The following is a 17361-nucleotide window of genomic DNA, read 5'->3' as shown; positions in this document are numbered from 1 at the left end:
CTACACAATCATGGGTGTATAGTGAGTCTTCTCCCTGGATTGTCACCTTGTCGTGGTGGAGAAGCTTGTGTGGTCCTGTGATCCCGAGAGCAATGCCGTCTGGAGCTATGCTCCTGGCAGGGTCACCCATGGTGGTAAGGTCGAGGATGAAGTCCCTGACAAAGAACAATCCAGCCAAGACCTCAACGGTGGAACAGGCGGACAAAATTACTTCGGACTCAATGGCTGTGAAGGCAGATGAAGGCTGCAACAAATTCATCAGCTTCAATCGTCGTGGTTTCCATGCCACTGGAATCTGTTGGTTGATTTGTCAAGTATCATGTGCTTCTTGGAGCGCAACATCAAGTACACGTTAAACAAATACACGCACAGGCGTCTTCGCTCTGTGGACCACTTCTTCAGAATGGAGACCATCATCCTCGACCTCGAGAGATAGCCACGACGACAATGACAAACAGTGAGTACAGCAGGGGCTGAGTACAAAGCCTTGTGGGGCACCGGTGCTCAGAGTGATTGTAGAGGAGAGCTTGTCCCCTATTTTTACAGCCTGGGTCCTGTCTGTGAGGAAGTTGAAGATCCAGCTGCAGATCTGAGTGCTAAGGCCCAGGTTCTGGAGCTTAGGAATCAGTTTATTTGGAAAGATGGTATTAAAGGCAGAGCTGTAGTCGATTAAAAGGAGCCTTACGTATGCGTCTTTATTCTCCAGGTATTGTAAGGAGGAATGTAGGGCCAGAGATGGCATCTGCCGTTGACCTGTTGCTCCGTTAGGCGAATTGCAAAATGTCGAGGTTGACTGGTAGGCTGTGGTTGATGTGTGCCATAACCAATCGCTCGAAGCACTTCATAGCAATTGATGTCAGAGCCACAGGTCAATAGTCATTCAGGCATGCCACCTTGCTCTTCTTCGGCACCGGGATTATCATTGCCTTCTTAAAACACAAGGGGATCTTAGACTGAAGCGAGGAGCAGTCGAAGATGTCAGCAAACACTCCAGCTAGCCCGCTTGCACAGGCCCGGAGAACCCGTCCCGGTATGCCATCTGGGCCCGTCGCCTTCCTTGGATTTATCTTCAGGAAGGCCCTTCTAACGTCTTCCTCAGTGACGATGAATCTCGATGCCACCAGGTCCGGTTCATCCGGAGGGACCGGGACGCTCCTCTTCTGTTCGAATCTTGCGTAGAATACATTAAGTTCATCAGGAAGAGAAGCGCCACAGTTATTAATATTCCCAGCCTTTTCTTTGCGCCCAGTGATCTCATTTAGACCTTGCCATAGTCTACCAGCATTCCCCTGGTTAGCCTGGGCTTCCAACTTTGCTTGATAGTCCCTCCTGGCACCCTTAATGGTTTTCTGGAGTTCACGCCTCGATTCCGTGTAGCGACTACTATCCCCGGACCTGAGAGCCGCAACTCTATCCTTTAAAAGGGACTTGACCTCATAATTCATCCAAGGTTTCCAGTTAGGGAATACCCGGATCGTCTTGCAAGACACACAATCCTCTGTGCATTTCCAGATAAAGTCCATGACAGCTGAGGCATACTCATTGAGGTTAGCTGCCGAGTCCTTGAATACTAGCCAGTCCACCAATTCAAACCAGTCACAGAGGACCTCATCCATTTCCTCTGTCCAACGCAACACCACTTTTGATACCGTGACCTCCTGCTTCAGTTTCTGTTTGTAAGCTGGGAGTAGGAGTATGGCCTGACGGTCCTATTTTCTGAAGTGAGGTAGTGGGATGGAACTGTAGGCATCCTTGACTGCTGTGTAGCAGTGGTCAAGTATATTCAGGACTCTAGTGGGGCAGGAGACATGTTGGTATAACTTTGGCAGCACCTTCCTGAGGTTGGCCTGGTTAAAGTCCCTGCCTGTAATGAGCAAAGCCTCCGGATACCTGGTCTTAAGTTCACTGATGTTGGCATACAGTATGTTCAGAGCACACTCCATGTCCGCCTTGGGGGGAATGTAGACCGCTGACAGTATGACTGAGGTGAATTCCAGTGGCAGAGTAGCGACAACACTTCACCAACAGGTTGATGACAGGTTGGAGATGTGGCCCATTCCAACCAGCACCTCTCTGGACCAGACAACAACACATAAGTGACATCGGAGACCTCAAAGTGCCCCAGACACTTCCCTGGAGCGACCACTGTAGAGCCCTGTTGGTGGACATTCACAGCTACCAGAAGTGAGGCCTCTGCCAGTGACCTGGGAAACCGAGCCCGTTGATGACTTTTTGCGAAATTCTTTCCTCGGGCAAGTGCACAGTTGTTGTACTGGTGATATTTGCTGACTTTTCAACCAAAATATCACATATTAGAGGAGTTAGCAATACTTAAATATTACCTTAGTGTAAATGCACTCAATTCTCAACAATATTTTAGTACCAAGACTAAAATTAGTACCTGGCTTGAAGTATAATGAGAAGTTGATAGACTAGGACTTTCTTTCCCCCAGAGCATAGGAGTCAGTGTGGTGGTGTTAAGGAGTAAATGTACAATCATGAAGGTTACTAATACGACAGATGGTCCCATGGTCTCTTATCACCCCCAGAATAGGTGAGTCTAAGACTAGAGGGCATAGGCTTAATGTGAGTTAATATTCTCCCCACAGTGTGTGTTGGATATATGAAACAAGAGGAAGTGGAATAGGCAGGTACAATTACAACATTTAAAAGATATTGGGACAATTTCATGGCTAGGTTTATAAGGTTATAGGCCAAATGGAGGCAAATGGGGCTCGCTCAGGAAGCCACCTTGTCTGGCACGGGCAAGTTGGGCCAAAGAGCTCATTTCCATATTGTACAATGTTATGGCTCAACTAACATCTTAAAATAAAACATACAATTAAAGCTCCAAAAAACTAAAAGTTTAAAAATTTAAACATTTTATTAAATTGCACTTATATGATCTGATGCCTGACTTTCAGAACAATTCCTGTCAATTGAACTGAATGGAGTTACTGAACTCACACAAGGTCTAATGACCAACACTGTGATTTCCAGTGATCTAGGACTGCAGGAAGTTGGCACTCTGTCACAAGACTCCATGAAGAATCTAACATCAGAGTGCAACTGGAAAGTTTGAAATTTCACCAAGTCACTCTGAGAAATGTTTTGGATTTTTAATCTGACGCTCCCTGTAAAATGTCATGAAGTACCACCTGAATACATCAGAATGCTGGTCTTGGTTTTGAGTTTAATTATATGAGCAAATACACTTTTAAGTATTTAGTCAACAAGTTGGCTGAGTGCTTGAGTACAATTCTGAGCACAATTTTCTCTGAAAATAAGCACACAAACTTAATTAGAGCACTCAAAAATTTAATTCTGCACCATCAGCACAAAATTCACCAGAAACACTTCATTACTGGATGCAAACTTGTACCCAACAAAGAACTGCAAGAGGTCTGTAAGGCACAAGCTCAAGATTACAGAAACCACAGTGTAGTCAATTACTTACCTTGAAGTCAAAAGTATAATTTGTGTAAGGCATCAAGTTGTTTTCATAAGCGCTCTTGAGTTGGAAATCATGAGTAATTCTGCCATCTGAAGTTCCATTCTTTCCATTGCAGCTGAAGTTTGTCAAACACTCGTTGTACCTCAGTTCCTTGAAATCCTTGTGATTCTGTGCAACACCTCCAGTGCTCAAGTATTCCACAACGCCTACACACCAAGTGATTCAAGCCATTACTTATCAGTTACCAGAAACATGTAGTTTAGAGACAGATAATTTTTGTTTACAGCATTATGCAGCAATTTGTGTTCTTATGCAGCAAGTATCATGAACATTATAATGCATTTTACAATATTAACCCGTTGAATACAAGGAATTGTAATATCTTAGCAATAAGATCCTTATCCACCTCCAAAGGTGGCCAAAGTACATGCAAAGAATTTAAAACTGAACTGATTATTTCTTTTCAGTATAATATTTAAGATATATTTTACATCTATAATTCCACTCTTTACAGAAAATCATAGTAAAATCTATGGACAACTTTTGTTTTAAAATTTATGTGTTTATTTACAATTTAAAGCCCAAGTACTAATCAATTTACTGTATACTGTTCTGAACAATCTTACCCGAATCTGGCAGTGAATTAAGGTCTGCGCACAGCACCAACGGGATGCAGTTGGGGTCTGCAGAAGGACAACTTGGTCTAAGGGATACAGCTGACTTCTCAAGGATAGCTTTGAGTTCAGATATAATCATCATGGTTTGAATGAGCTTCACATCAGAGTATTCAGGGTCCCAGTGCATATGTGCATTAGCCACCAGAATTAGCTGCTTCTCTGCTCCATGAAGTGCCTTTGCACCTGAAAGGGATGACGCCTTTAAATGTATGCAGCAATTGAACAAAAAAAACAAAGTTAGATTTACTTAGTGTCTTTCACAATGTCAGGACATCCCAAAGTGCTGATAGCCAAAGAATGTTCACTTGCATTTCTGGAAATATGGCTACAAACTCATCCACAATAAAGTCTCACAAACAGTAACAAAACAAATCTCTTACATGCTGCCTAAAGAAAATCATCAGCTGAAGGGGTAGTTGAATTTTTCTTATCTGATTTGAACAATGTTGTGAAATGTTTAACATCCACTCGAGGATGAAATACATATTGGTTTAATGTCAGATTTGAAAAAAATCACTACTTCCAACAGTATTACACCAGATGGACTGTATCCAAGGAGGTAGCTAACATCAGCATCCAAGACAGACATTTGCCACAAACATAATGTATACTGAAAGATACAGCTTTAACTAGATTTTCTTAAAGTGAGTCCAGCAGTGAAATGTTTAGTAGCATGTTCTTCCGGTTCACTGTTCTACCCCTGGGAAAGATGTCGAGTCAAAAACATCTTTAACTGATCTTGGCAGGCATTACTAAATATCTGCTCAAATTACAAAGGACAAAGGATAAATGTTATGCAAAAAAATATACCCGAGTATTGGTCTTCCCCTCAAATGCAAATCACACAAGAAGCTTAAGCATTCTGTTCTTTAAAAAAATGTTTCTGTTTTTGATGGAGAGGAAATAATGATCTTAATAATATTTGATCTGTGCTTATGGATGCTTCAGTGTGAAGTATTACAAAAGAGCAACAATATAAAGGTCATTCCCTAAATACCGTTTGACTTTCAATAGTCTTTGATAATGAAAACATTATATATTTGAGTTTTCTTTCACTTCAGTGTCAGATGACACATCAGAAAAAGAGATATTTTACAAGTCACCCTGGGTTAACCTCAACTAATTTTTCTATGGAACAGCATTAACAAAGGCCAATAACCAATCTTTATACCTCAGGAATGGGACATAAATGGAGCAAAATATTTCATACAAACTTAACTCTTCTACATATATGCACAGCCAGCGCAGATAACAATACTCTCCTACTTAAAGTAAGAAAGGAAAAATATATATAGTGAAATCTAATATAACAAAATCAGCAGAGATTAACCTACTCTTCCATCAGCAGGGAAATTCAGAGATTAAGTTATCTTTTAAAAGCAAGCACTGAGCAAAAAAAAAAATCACATCCATTAGCTTTATCAAAAAGTCAAAGAGTTTACTTTTAATTTGCAATTCTAAAAAATACACAACATGTACCTCCAAAAAGATCCTTGTGGACTTCCAAAAGTACTGCGACCCCAATGTTATCTTTCGTCATGACTCGATTTAGCATTGCTTCAGAGCCATCTGAATTGGCCATTGCCAATTGGTTGAATTCCACAGTGTGCTTCTGCACCAATGCAAACCTGAAGTTGAGAGAAAAGAGAAAGAGGGGTCGGGGGAGGGAGAAAGAGAGAGAGAGAGAGAGAGAGAGAGAGAGAGAGAGAGAGAGAGGGGAAGTGAGGGGGAGATGGAGGAATGAGGGAGGTGAGAAGGAGTGAGGGGGAAGTGAGAGAGGGGTGGAGGTGAGAGAGGTGGAGGTGAGAGAGGAGTGGAGAAGTGGGGGGGAGTGAGATGGGGAAGTGAGGGGAGGAGTGGGGGGAGGGAAGTGAGGGGGAAGTGAGAGAGGGGTGAAGAAGTGGGGGGAAGTGAGGGGGAGGGAGTGAGGGGGGAGGGAGGGTGGGAAGTGAGGGGGGAGTGAGGGGGAGGTGAAGTGGGGAATGGGGGAGGTGAGAAGGGCGGAGGGCGAGTGGGAGGGAGAAGGGAAGAAAGAGAAGACAGAAAGAGAGGGGAAGAGAGAAAAGATATTAAGTATTTCTTACAAAATAACCAAACAAAGGCATACAGGGTCAACACACAGCATATTATCAAAATTGAAACATCAGATAGCACATTTCAATCATCACATCTTACAATATAAAAATGTAAATTAACTTTTAACTGCAATAAAAGTGATTTTATGTTCTAACTTCTGGCCACTGGCAAGGTGACAAAGGTTACAATGTCTCTATTAAGGGATTAAATTGTAAAGTTAGTGAATTACCAATGTATCTTACCTTTACAGTTTATGCCATAACAGAAATAACTTACAACACAAAATTAATAGTCAGAAACCAAAACAAAAACATCATTCATGCCTCCACTCCCTACTCACCTGTCTAAAATTTCTTAAAGAGTAGATTTAGAGCAGTGGTTGCCAAACCTTTTTGGTTACCACCCCCTTGGCTCCCAGAGCACATCCTGAGCCCACAACTTCTGACTATTACGTAAAAACTATAAAGAATCTTGATTTACAATGCACAGTGAAAGGAAAAGGAACTGCAAATTCAAAGCAGTGACAAATAATAGCGAAGTATATTCAAATCTACTTAAAACTACAAATAAAATTACATAATTACAGTAAAGATCCATTTTCATCAACAATTTTAGAGCATACATTAGGCTAACTATTCAATACTTCTTGCTTTTTCGCCTTTCAATGAGATGGACGGTACAGTGATATCAACTTCTCAGTAACAGGCTGAATGTCAATCAGAAACGGTCTCACATTTTTATGTTCAGTAATCAGCAGTCTGTTTTGTTGTTTTGAAAGAAGTTGGGTGATTGCACTAAAATTGTGCTCCACTAAATATGATGTTGGAAAGGCAATAGAGAAAATCTTGACATGTTTTCCATGGTGCAAGATAGTGTTCAGAGACTTCTTTCTGCAACCATGTCTTGATATTACTTCGTGAACCTGGGCTTCAGCTCAAAGTCATTTTGTAGCGAGATCATTCTTCCTCCATCCATTAGTGCCTCATTACAGGTGTTCAGGAATGGATTTATTACCCAATCTAGAATTTGGATCAAGAGGTCCTGAAATCTCTCTGACTTGTCTCTATGCTGCTCACCCAGTTGGGCACTGTATACTTGAAGGTCATTCAAGTTCAGGCTCAGTGTATTGTCATCCTGCTGGACACATGTATACCACCAAATGAAACAACATTCCTCCAGACTAAGGTGCACAACACAGTACATATACTCAGGTATATAACACAAAAAAAATTACCACAAATAAAAAGGTGCACATACAACACAAGTTAAAAAGTACATAGAATAACGCTACTGATCCTTCATAAGTGATTAGACATGGATGGTGGCAGGGAGTTCAGTAATCTTACAGCCTGGGGAAAAAGAAGATGTTTCCTACTCTACCAGCTCTTGTCTCAATGTTATGGTACCTCCTGCCTGATGGTAAGATGTCACAGTGAATGTTGGATGGATGGGAGGGATTATTGACAATGCAAAGGGCACTGCACACGCAGCACTCCTGCTAACTATTCGCGATTGGTGGAAGAGATACCTCGATAGTCCTCTCAGCAGTTCTCGCAATCTTTTTAGGAAGGATTGGTATTATGTCTTTCTCTTCCAATTCAGAGAGGCTCAGAAATTGGAAAAGGTCAAGCCAGCCAATGTTACGCTTAAATAGGTTTAATTTGGACAGAAATGTAGAGACAACTGATTGACTTTGATCTCACATCTTTTACTTGCAATTGAAGATCGATTTCATTAAATTTTGTGAATAATTCAGACAAAGAACATGCCTAATATTTTTGAGTTGATTACTGAATGAAGCATCTGAGCCTTCAAAGAATTTTACCACAGTTTCAATAAGTACATAAGAGTGTCTCAGGCAGTTTCCTTTTGAGAGCCATTTGACTTCTGTGTGCAACTGCAAATGTTCAAACCGTTAAATAAATAAATAAGAAAGAATTGAGAGAATTTACCACTGTGATAACAGTATTTAGTGATTTGTACAGCTGATCACATAGGTTTTTTGCAACAAGATATTCATTGTGAATTACACAGTGAATGGTAAACATGTCATGTACAGCTTTATTCAAGAAAGTAATACCCCACAGTGGTATTCTGTCACTGATGGTGCCCCATCAGTTGCACAAGGGAGAATGTTAATGAGCAGCCATTAACATTCAACAACCACACAACCACACAACCAGCACTTTGGCTGTTGTTAGTTGCTTGGTGCAACTACAAATCCATATTTCAGATTCTCCACACTATACTGTCTTTTTCGTTTGGTCTGTTTTGGCCATTTTCATTGTGGATTAACAAACATGGTAAATCAACTATCGTTTAAGTCTAACCTCAAGCACTGCGATCAATAAAGGGGAGAGTTATGATGTCATCATAGCTCAGACAAAATCTGATTCTGCGTGAAGAATCATTAACTGGGGCAGCGATATCCTGGTTGGGCCATAGAGAAATGCAGTCAAGGGCACTAAGAAAGGGCAGATTCTGCATTTTACCCAACTGAAAGCCATACTCAAATTCACAGATACTGTGTCACTGCTTAGCGTACGGGAATCATACTATTATACTATACTAGTACACTAGTATCTGTACTATAGTGAGGTGAGGACTTCCGTCGGCCAGTTGACCATGGATGTTGCACCCTAGCTGTCTAGGTACATGAGCCTAGGCAGTAAGCTATTGCCCATGTGGCAAACTCCCCCTCTCCATACATCTGACGAAGCCAAAGGAACAGCAGAGATGCTACAGTTTGGTACCAGCAGTGTCGCAGGAGTTGCCAGTCAGCATTGAATTCAAAGTAGGACTGCCTCAGACACCAGCTCCAGATTTTTCCCTCTGGGTTTACTCCCAAAGCCTTCCCCATGACTGGTTGCAATCCACAAGGCAGTAGAGGTTTGAGATTTTCTTGTCCTAGATGTGCTGCCAACCATGGCTGACAAGCTCCATCTGACCGAAGCGACTGGTTTTAAATCACCAGTAGCCCTCTTTGACCCTTCTCCAGTACCATAGTAGTGAATGGCAATAATGTGTGGACCAGGCCCAGAAATAACACGAGTTCTTCAATTCAAATTTCTCATATGTCAAATACAGAAGTGTCACATAGCTTTTCAACATTGTATGAAAATTCAAAGTAAATTTATTATCAAAGTACATTTAGGTCACCATATACAACTCTGAGATTCATTTTCTTGTGAGCGTCCTCAATAAACCTAATAACCATAATAGAAGTAGTGAAACCATACCAAAAGGGAAGACAGCCAAAGACAGCAAACTGCAAATACAAAAATTTATAAAGGATAGTAGATAGATAGACAAGGTTAAATTAGATAGATAGGCAATAAATATTGAGAACATGAGATGACGAGTCCTTGAAAGAGAGTCAACAGGTTGTGGAAACAATTCAGTGATGGGGTGAGTGAAGTTGAGCGAACTTAACCCCTCTGGTTCAGAAGCCTGATGGTTGATGGGTTCGAACTGTTCCTGAACCTGGTGGTGTGAGCCCTGAGGCTCCAGACTTTTGATGCTGCTTTCCTCCAGCAACGCTCCACGAAGATATGCTCAATAGTTGGGAGAGCTTTACATGTGATCAACTGGGCTGTATCCACTACTCTTTGTAGGATTTTCCTTTCAAGGCCATTAGTGCATCCATACTAAACTGTGATGCAGTCAGTAAATATACTCTCCAGCACACATCTTTAGAAGTTTGTCCGTTTTATATGTCATGACGAATCTTCACACACTCTTGAGGAAGTAGAAGTGCTCCCATGCTTTCTTCGTAATTGCACTTTCATCTTGGGCCCAGGACAGGTCCTCTGAAATGGAAACACCGAGGAATTTAATTTGCTGACCCTCTCCACCTCTGATGCCCCGATGAGGACTGGCTCTCGAACATCTGGTTTTGTCCTTTTGAAGTCAAATATCAGCTCCTTGGTCTTGCTAACATTGAGTAAGAGGTTGTTGTTGTGACACCACTCAGCCAGATTTTCAATCTCTCTCCAATATGTCATATAGTCATAGGTGTAAAGTGCGTGTAGCAGGCAGCTAAGCACACAGCCATGTGGTCCACCTGTGCTGATGGAGATCATGGAGGAGATACTGTTGCCAACCCAACCTGACAGGGGTTTCCAAGTGAAGAAATAGAGGATTCAATTGTACCAGGAGGTATTGAGACCAAGGTCTTGAAGCTTTTTGATTAGTTTTGAGGAGATAATATTATTGAATGCCAAGCTGTAGTAAACAAAGAACATCTTGATGTATGCATTTTTGCTGTCCAGATGTTCCAGGGTTGAGTGAAAAGCCAATGAAATGGCACCTGCTGGAGCCCTGCACATTGGAGCAGATCTAAGTCACTTCTCAGACAGGAGTTTTTATGTTTCATCATCAATCTCTCAAAATACACATCACCGTGGATATAAGTGCTACTCGAGGCAGGTTACCACATTTTTTATAGGCACCGGTATAAATGAAGTCTGCAAAAATGGTTGGGTACCACAGACTGCTGAAGTGAGCGGTTAAAGCTCTCTTTCTTCTTCTTTCTTTATTAATCTTTTTATTGATTTAAAAGAAACGTAATTACAAACGAGAGGAGAATTATCTCAAATACATATATCAATAACAAAGAGATTGAAATAGACATTATCAAAATCATACACAGTGTTAAGCTAGTACATAATATATAATAAAAAAGAAAACAGCAATTCTACTCTTATCAGTTCATAAAGAGGAAAGAAAAAACTTTGAATTTTAAATGAAGGAGGAAAAAAAACTCACTACACTATACAAAATAAAAGAGGGAAAAAGGGACTGGGCAGTCCATTCTGAGGATACGACCAGAAAAAAAAAGAAAGACATTCTGATCAAATCTAAAACTTCGAAGAAAAAAACTTGGAAGAGTAATAAATCAAATCAAATGAAAATATTGGATAAAAGGTCGCCAGATTTGCTCAAATTTAAAGGATGTATCAAATGTCCGACTTATTTTCTCTAACCTTAAACAGCCAATAAAAGACAGTAGGTGAACTAGAATGCTTCCATTTTCGTAGAATGCTCTCCCAGCCAATAACGTTGAGCAGAAACAGGAATATTTCCTGGTTTCGATGGGGTAATCCCAAATATTGCCGTCAGTAAATTAGGTTGTAGGTCCAGATCCAAGACTTTTGATGATGATTTAAAAACATCCCTCCAAAAATTATCTAACTTTATACAAGACCAAAATATATGAGTTAAAGTGGCCACCTCAATATTACATCTGTCACAAATAGGACTGATGTTGGAAAAAATACGTGCTAGTTTATCATTTGACATATAAGCCCAACGTACTACCTCGAACTGTATCAAGAAACGACGGGCACAAATAGATGAGTTATTAACCAAATGAAGAATTTTACTCCATTAATTATCTGAAAATGACTCGAACTTCCAATTCCCAAGCACGTTTAATTTTATCATTAGATATCATTTGTAAATTCAATATCCGTTTATAAATTATAGCTATCAACCCTTTTTGAAGTGGTTTAAACTGAAAAAGAGCATCTGTCATATTAGGTGGATAGGCAGAAGGGTAATTTGGCAGCAAACCACGTAAAAAAAATTCCTAATTTATAAATATCTAAAGAAATGTACATTAGGTAAACCATATTTATCCACTAACTGAGAAAAAGATATTAAACAGTCCTGTAAAAACAAATCTGAAAAAGTTGTTACTCCTTTGGTTTTCCAAAATTAAAAAGATCTTATCCAAAATTGATGTTTTAAAAAATAATTAAAATGGATATTACTAGAAAGAATGAAATTATTTAACTCAAAAAATCTATGAAACTGAAACCAAATTCTTAAAAGTATGTTTAATAATAGGATTAAGTTTTGTCTACCAATCTTATAAAACAAAAAGGGAAGAGGAGCTCCCAGTAAAGAGGCCAAAGAGAACCCCTTCACCAAGTTTTCCTCCAAATCCAACCATGAAGGACATTCATGTATGTCTGAGTAATGAATCCAAAAAGTAATATATCGAATATTAATTGCCCAATAAAACATTCTAAAATTTGGTAAAGCCATACCACCATCCTTTTTTAATTTTTGTAGTAAAGGTTTACTCAATCTAGGACTATTATTATTCCAAATATAAGATAAGATTATAGAATTTATTCTATCAAAAGATGTTTTAGGAACCAAGGTAGGAACTGCCCGAAATGTATATAAGAATTTCGGTATAACTATCATTTTAATAGCATTAATTCGACCTATTAATGATAACGTCATAGCTGACCATTTAGAAAGCGTTTGTTGGGTGTAGTCAATTAATGGGAGAAAATTATACTTATATAGGTCCTTAAAATTTTTAGTAATTTTAATACCTAGACAAGTAAAGTAATTTTTAGCAATACTAAAAGGTAATTGATGATATTGATCTGAGTGATTATTAATAGGAAATAACTCACTTTTATATCAATTTAATTTATATCCAGAAAAAACACATGCAGAAAATATAGATAGTATAGAAGGAATAGATTCCTAGGATCTGAAATATAAACTAACAGGTCATCTGCATGCAATGAAACCTTGTGTACTTTGTCCCCTCTTAAGACCCTGAACAGTATTGGAATCTCTAAGAGCAATAGCAAGGGGTTCTAAAGCCAAGTTAAATAATAAAGGGCTAAGAGGACATCCCTGCCAAGTACCTCTGTATAATCTAAATCAAGGAGATTTTTGATTATTAGTTATAACTTCGCCAAATAAACCTTCTGAACAGAGGGCAAGATCTTTTTCAGCGTGTTGGCGCAAAGACTTACAGAGTACCTGAAACAAAACCATTTCATTGATACGTCAATCCAAAAGGCGGGCATAGCAGGCTTCTTGGGATGCCCTGAACATACCAGCGGCATATGACATCAAATCCAGATGGCTAAGAAAGAAGGAAAGGATCTGCATGTCTTGTTCCTCGACCTGGCCAACGCCTATGGATCAGTTCCTGATTCCCTACTGTGGACTGCTTTTGAATTCTTTCAAGTGCCTGCAACAACAACAAATCTGGTAGAACACTACTTCCAGGATCTGCAAGTTTGTCCTACAACATCAGACTTCACTACAGCGTGGCAACCACTGGAAGTAGGCATCATGGCGTGGTGCACCATCTCCCCATTGGCCTTTACTATGTCAATGGAGCTCATTATCAGAGCCTCAAAATGGGTTGCGGGAGGTAAACAGCTAGTTTGGTCAACGGTTACCACCGATACGAGCCTATATGGACGATATAACGATACTGACGACAAATGTCCCCTGCACCAAGAAACGTCTGAAAAAGCTTCATCAAAACGTCACATGGGCGAGGATGAAGATCAAGCCCAGCAAGTGCAGAAGCATCTCCATTGTCAAAGGTCAAGTCATGGATAAAAGATTTCATATTGACGGAACACCTGTCCTAACTGTTTCAGAAATGCCAGTGAAGAGCTTGGGCCGAGTGTATGATGCTAAGCTCAAGGACACTGAGCAGTTTAAACAACTAAAAAAGGATACCATCATGTACATAGCTTGCATCAACAAGACCTTGCTGCCAGGAAAACTCAAACTGTGGTGCTTCCAGTTCAGCATACTCCCAAGACTCATGTGGCCTTTAACAGTGTATGAAATCCCCATCAGCAAGGTTGAAAAGCTTGAAAGAATGATCAGCACACATGTAAAACAGTGGCTTGGACATCTGCGATGCTTAAGTCCTGTTGGACTGTACGGGAACGGCAAATTGGAATTACCAATTGCAAGTCTTGTGGAAGAATTCAAATGCACCAAAGCAAGACTGGTCATGACCCTCAATGAATCTGAAGACACTGTTATTCGAACAGTGGCCCCCCCCCCCCCATGTGGCAACGGAGAGGAAGTGGAACCCATCTGAAGCCGTTCAGAGTGCTAAGTCTGCTCTTTGCTTCAGGGATGTGGTTGGCCAAGTCCAACATGGGAGAGCCGGGCTCTGGCTCATCCCAAAAGCTCCTCAGTGGCACAAGTGCAGAAGAGACGGTTCGTGGTGGAGGAGTTGAGAAGACAGGAGGAGGCACAGCGAAACACCAGGGCCATCTCAATGGCCAAGCAGGATCAATAGACTAATTGGGAGAGCCTGGAAAAGGGGAAACTTAGCTGGCGTGACATCTGGGAGATGGAGGGATCTCCGCTAAGTTTTGTCATCAAAGCCACTTATGACCTCCTACACACACCCCTGAAACCTGAACCAGTGGTGGGGAGCACCTGGATCACTAAGGCACATTTTAACAGGATGGACCACGAGCCTCACCCAGGGGCAGTACACTTGGCGGCATAACCAAGTTCTCAGACAGCTGGCATCAATCTTGGAACAAAGGCGAATCACCACAAATGCTCTCCCACAAACATTGGCAGGAAATGTCCACATCACACAATTTGTACCAGCAGGCCAACCTCCAGAGCACCATATAACATCAAAAGATATAAGCATTCTGCAGGTTGCTCGGGATTGGAAAATGGACAAGGACTTGGAAAAAAAGCTTGTGTTTCCCCCAGACATTGTGGCTACAACACTCCAGCCAGACATAGTCATGTGGTCCACAACAGCCAAGCTGGTATATGTTGTGGAATTGACAGTAACATGGGAAGATGGTGTTGAAGAAGCTTATGACAGGAAAAAGACCAACTACTCTGAACTGGCAACTGAAGCTGCCCAGAATGGTTGGAAGACCAAGATTTTCCCGGTAGAAGTGGGATGCAGGGGATTCGATGCTACATCTACGACCAGATGGGGGTGAGGGGTCACTCCCTCCAACAATCAATCAAGTCCTTGTCAAATGCAGCAGAAGAAAGCAGTAATTGGATTTGCATTAAAAGGAAAGACAACAACTGGGCTGCAAGATGAAGACAGGAGGGTATGGAACTGAGGGGGTGTATCTGGGACGCCAGGTAGCACCGTTGAGCCCTCTGGAGACGCTGTGGGCTTATCAACGCAACAACAAAGAAGGAGGGTGCCCACCTGATGACCCAGATGACGAATTCAGTGAGCTCTGCCCAGTAGCAGACAGGCTTCAAGAATCTCACTAAAAAGCGAATATAACATGTTCGAAAAGAACTTTAATGGCTCACCGGTTTCCATATTTTCAGGCAAACCCAGTATGCATAAACTCACCCTGCGACTTCTGCTTTCCAGATCAATCGTTTTCTTCTTAATTCTTGATAACTCCAAGTAACCTCATTGATTTTCTTTTCCATAGAAGATAACTTCAATTCTTGTTCTTTGATAGTTTGACTTGTTAACTCCTGTTCTCTTTCAATTCTATGAGTGCTCTGTTTAAGCATCTGATATTGATCTTCCAGATTCTTCAAAGATTCCTGAACAGCAAAAATAGTTTTTTCAAGCTTTTCATTAGTGTTCGTCAGCTTATCGATTTTGGTGTCTACCGTACCAATCTTAGCATCTATAGCTTCTATTAAAGAGAGCATTCTTTCTGAAGTAGAGACGTCCTCTGATTTCTTTCTTTGTTCAGCTTCGGGAAAAGTTTTGCCACTTCTTAATTCAATTCCAGATCGAGTATCAGCCATCATAATTAAATCATAAATCCTTCAGCAAAAGTAATAAATCTTCAAACTTTAAACAAATCTAACAGTGGAAAGTAAGTTGTAAAAGATGGAGCTGCGACAAACACGCCTTACTCCATAAGCTGCCAAGGAGAGACCTGTAAAGATCTCAGTAGACACTCTAAACAGTTGATCAGCACAGGTCTTCAGTACTCAATCAAGCACCCCATCTGGGCCAGATGTTTTCTGTAGGTTCACCCTCGTGAATAATGTTCTCACGTCAGCCTCAGAGATAGAGATCATCTGGAGTTGTGGGAGTTTGTGATAGTTTCTCCATGTTTTGATGGTCAAAATGAGCATAGAGGGCATTGAGCTCACCTGGAAATTAAGTACTGCTCTCATCTATGTTGCTTGATTTCATTTTGTAAGAGGTGACAGCACTTAAGCCCTGCATTGAGCGCTGTCTTCATTGATTTAAGTTTAGTCGAGAACTACCACTTTTCCTGTGAGAAGGCTTTCCAGAGATTGTATCTGGACCTTTTATAACTTTCTTGATCATCAGACTTGAATGCCTCTAATCTGGCCCTCAGCAGACTGCGAATCTCATGGCTCAATCCGGGCTTCTGGTTGGAGAAGACTGAATGATTTTGTGGGGACACACTTGTCTACGTCTATTTTTATAAAGTCCATGACAACCATGGTATATTCATTCTGATCCACAGATGAGTCCTTGAACACAGCCCAGTCCACCAATCCTGTAGTCACTTCTCTTCCTCCCAACCTCTGCTTTCCTAATCTCTGGAGCTTTGCTCTTTAGCATCTGCCTGTATATGTTTTATAGTACAAGCTTCAAGCAAAGTCTAAAAGAAGTTAGCAAGAGATGAGGTGATTCTATGATCATTGTAATCAATTACGAAACATTTAGGATCAAAGGCTTATAAAAAGTAATTCATTTCTTAAATTAAGCCTATAATCCCCTAACTGTCCCCTTGCTACTGAGTACCACCCCCCACCCCTTAGAAACTCCTACTATCACCGGGGGGGGGATATTGCACACTTTGGGAATCACTAATTTAGAGGGAAGCAAATCAAATGTCCAAGTCTACAAATGCCAAATGAATGACTGATTTGAAATAGTCTAAACATGAAATCTCAGAAAGAATTTAGGGGAAAAAAAAGAATTCAAATCCAAGACACAATAGCTTCGAATGCAATTTTGCAACAATCTGGCGTAGAGTATTATGTAAAAATCAAGAGTTCACTCAGCTAGTGGAATATAATTACTATAACTGTAAATATGAGTTATAACATATTGGAATGAAGCAAAACAAGCTATGGGGAAACTGGTGAGTCATGCAGCAAGAGACGGTTGATGTTTCAGGTCAGGAGCCCGCATCAGGCAAACCACCCCAATTCCCGTTTCTCTCTCCTCATCTACTTGAGCTTATGACAATAAACTTTACTTCAACTTTCGACCTTCTTGTTACATTCAACTCAGGCCCCATCACCGCTCTTCTACCCACCTATCACCCACATACTCCTTCTACAAGCTGATAGCCTGCCCTGGTCCAACCAGGTTGACACCAAAACCAAGAAAGCTCACCAGTGTCTCTTCCTTGGGAGAATCAA

The 17361-nt window shown here is 40.8% G+C and overlaps 1 protein-coding gene across 2 annotated transcripts in view; it reads right to left on the bottom strand.

Annotated features, from left to right (window-relative positions):
- cnot6l (CCR4-NOT transcription complex, subunit 6-like) overlaps nucleotides 1-17361 on the bottom strand; it is an 83648-nt gene that overhangs the window by 6997 nt on the left and 59290 nt on the right. For both annotated transcript variants that reach the window (XM_072253152.1, XM_072253151.1), the window contains 3 exons: nucleotides 5611-5759; nucleotides 4081-4314; nucleotides 3458-3660 (listed from right to left, as the gene is read on the bottom strand). In XM_072253152.1, the coding sequence (XP_072109253.1) occupies nucleotides 3458-3660; nucleotides 4081-4314; nucleotides 5611-5759 (586 nt within the window). The remainder of the gene's footprint in view (nucleotides 1-3457; nucleotides 3661-4080; nucleotides 4315-5610; nucleotides 5760-17361) is intronic.

This window comes from Mobula birostris, chromosome 3 (genome assembly GCF_030028105.1).
Source record: "Mobula birostris isolate sMobBir1 chromosome 3, sMobBir1.hap1, whole genome shotgun sequence".
NCBI lineage: Eukaryota > Metazoa > Chordata > Chondrichthyes > Myliobatiformes > Myliobatidae > Mobula > Mobula birostris.
The sequence above is the reverse complement of the archived record's forward strand: the minus strand, read 5'-3'. Positions and strand labels throughout refer to the sequence as shown.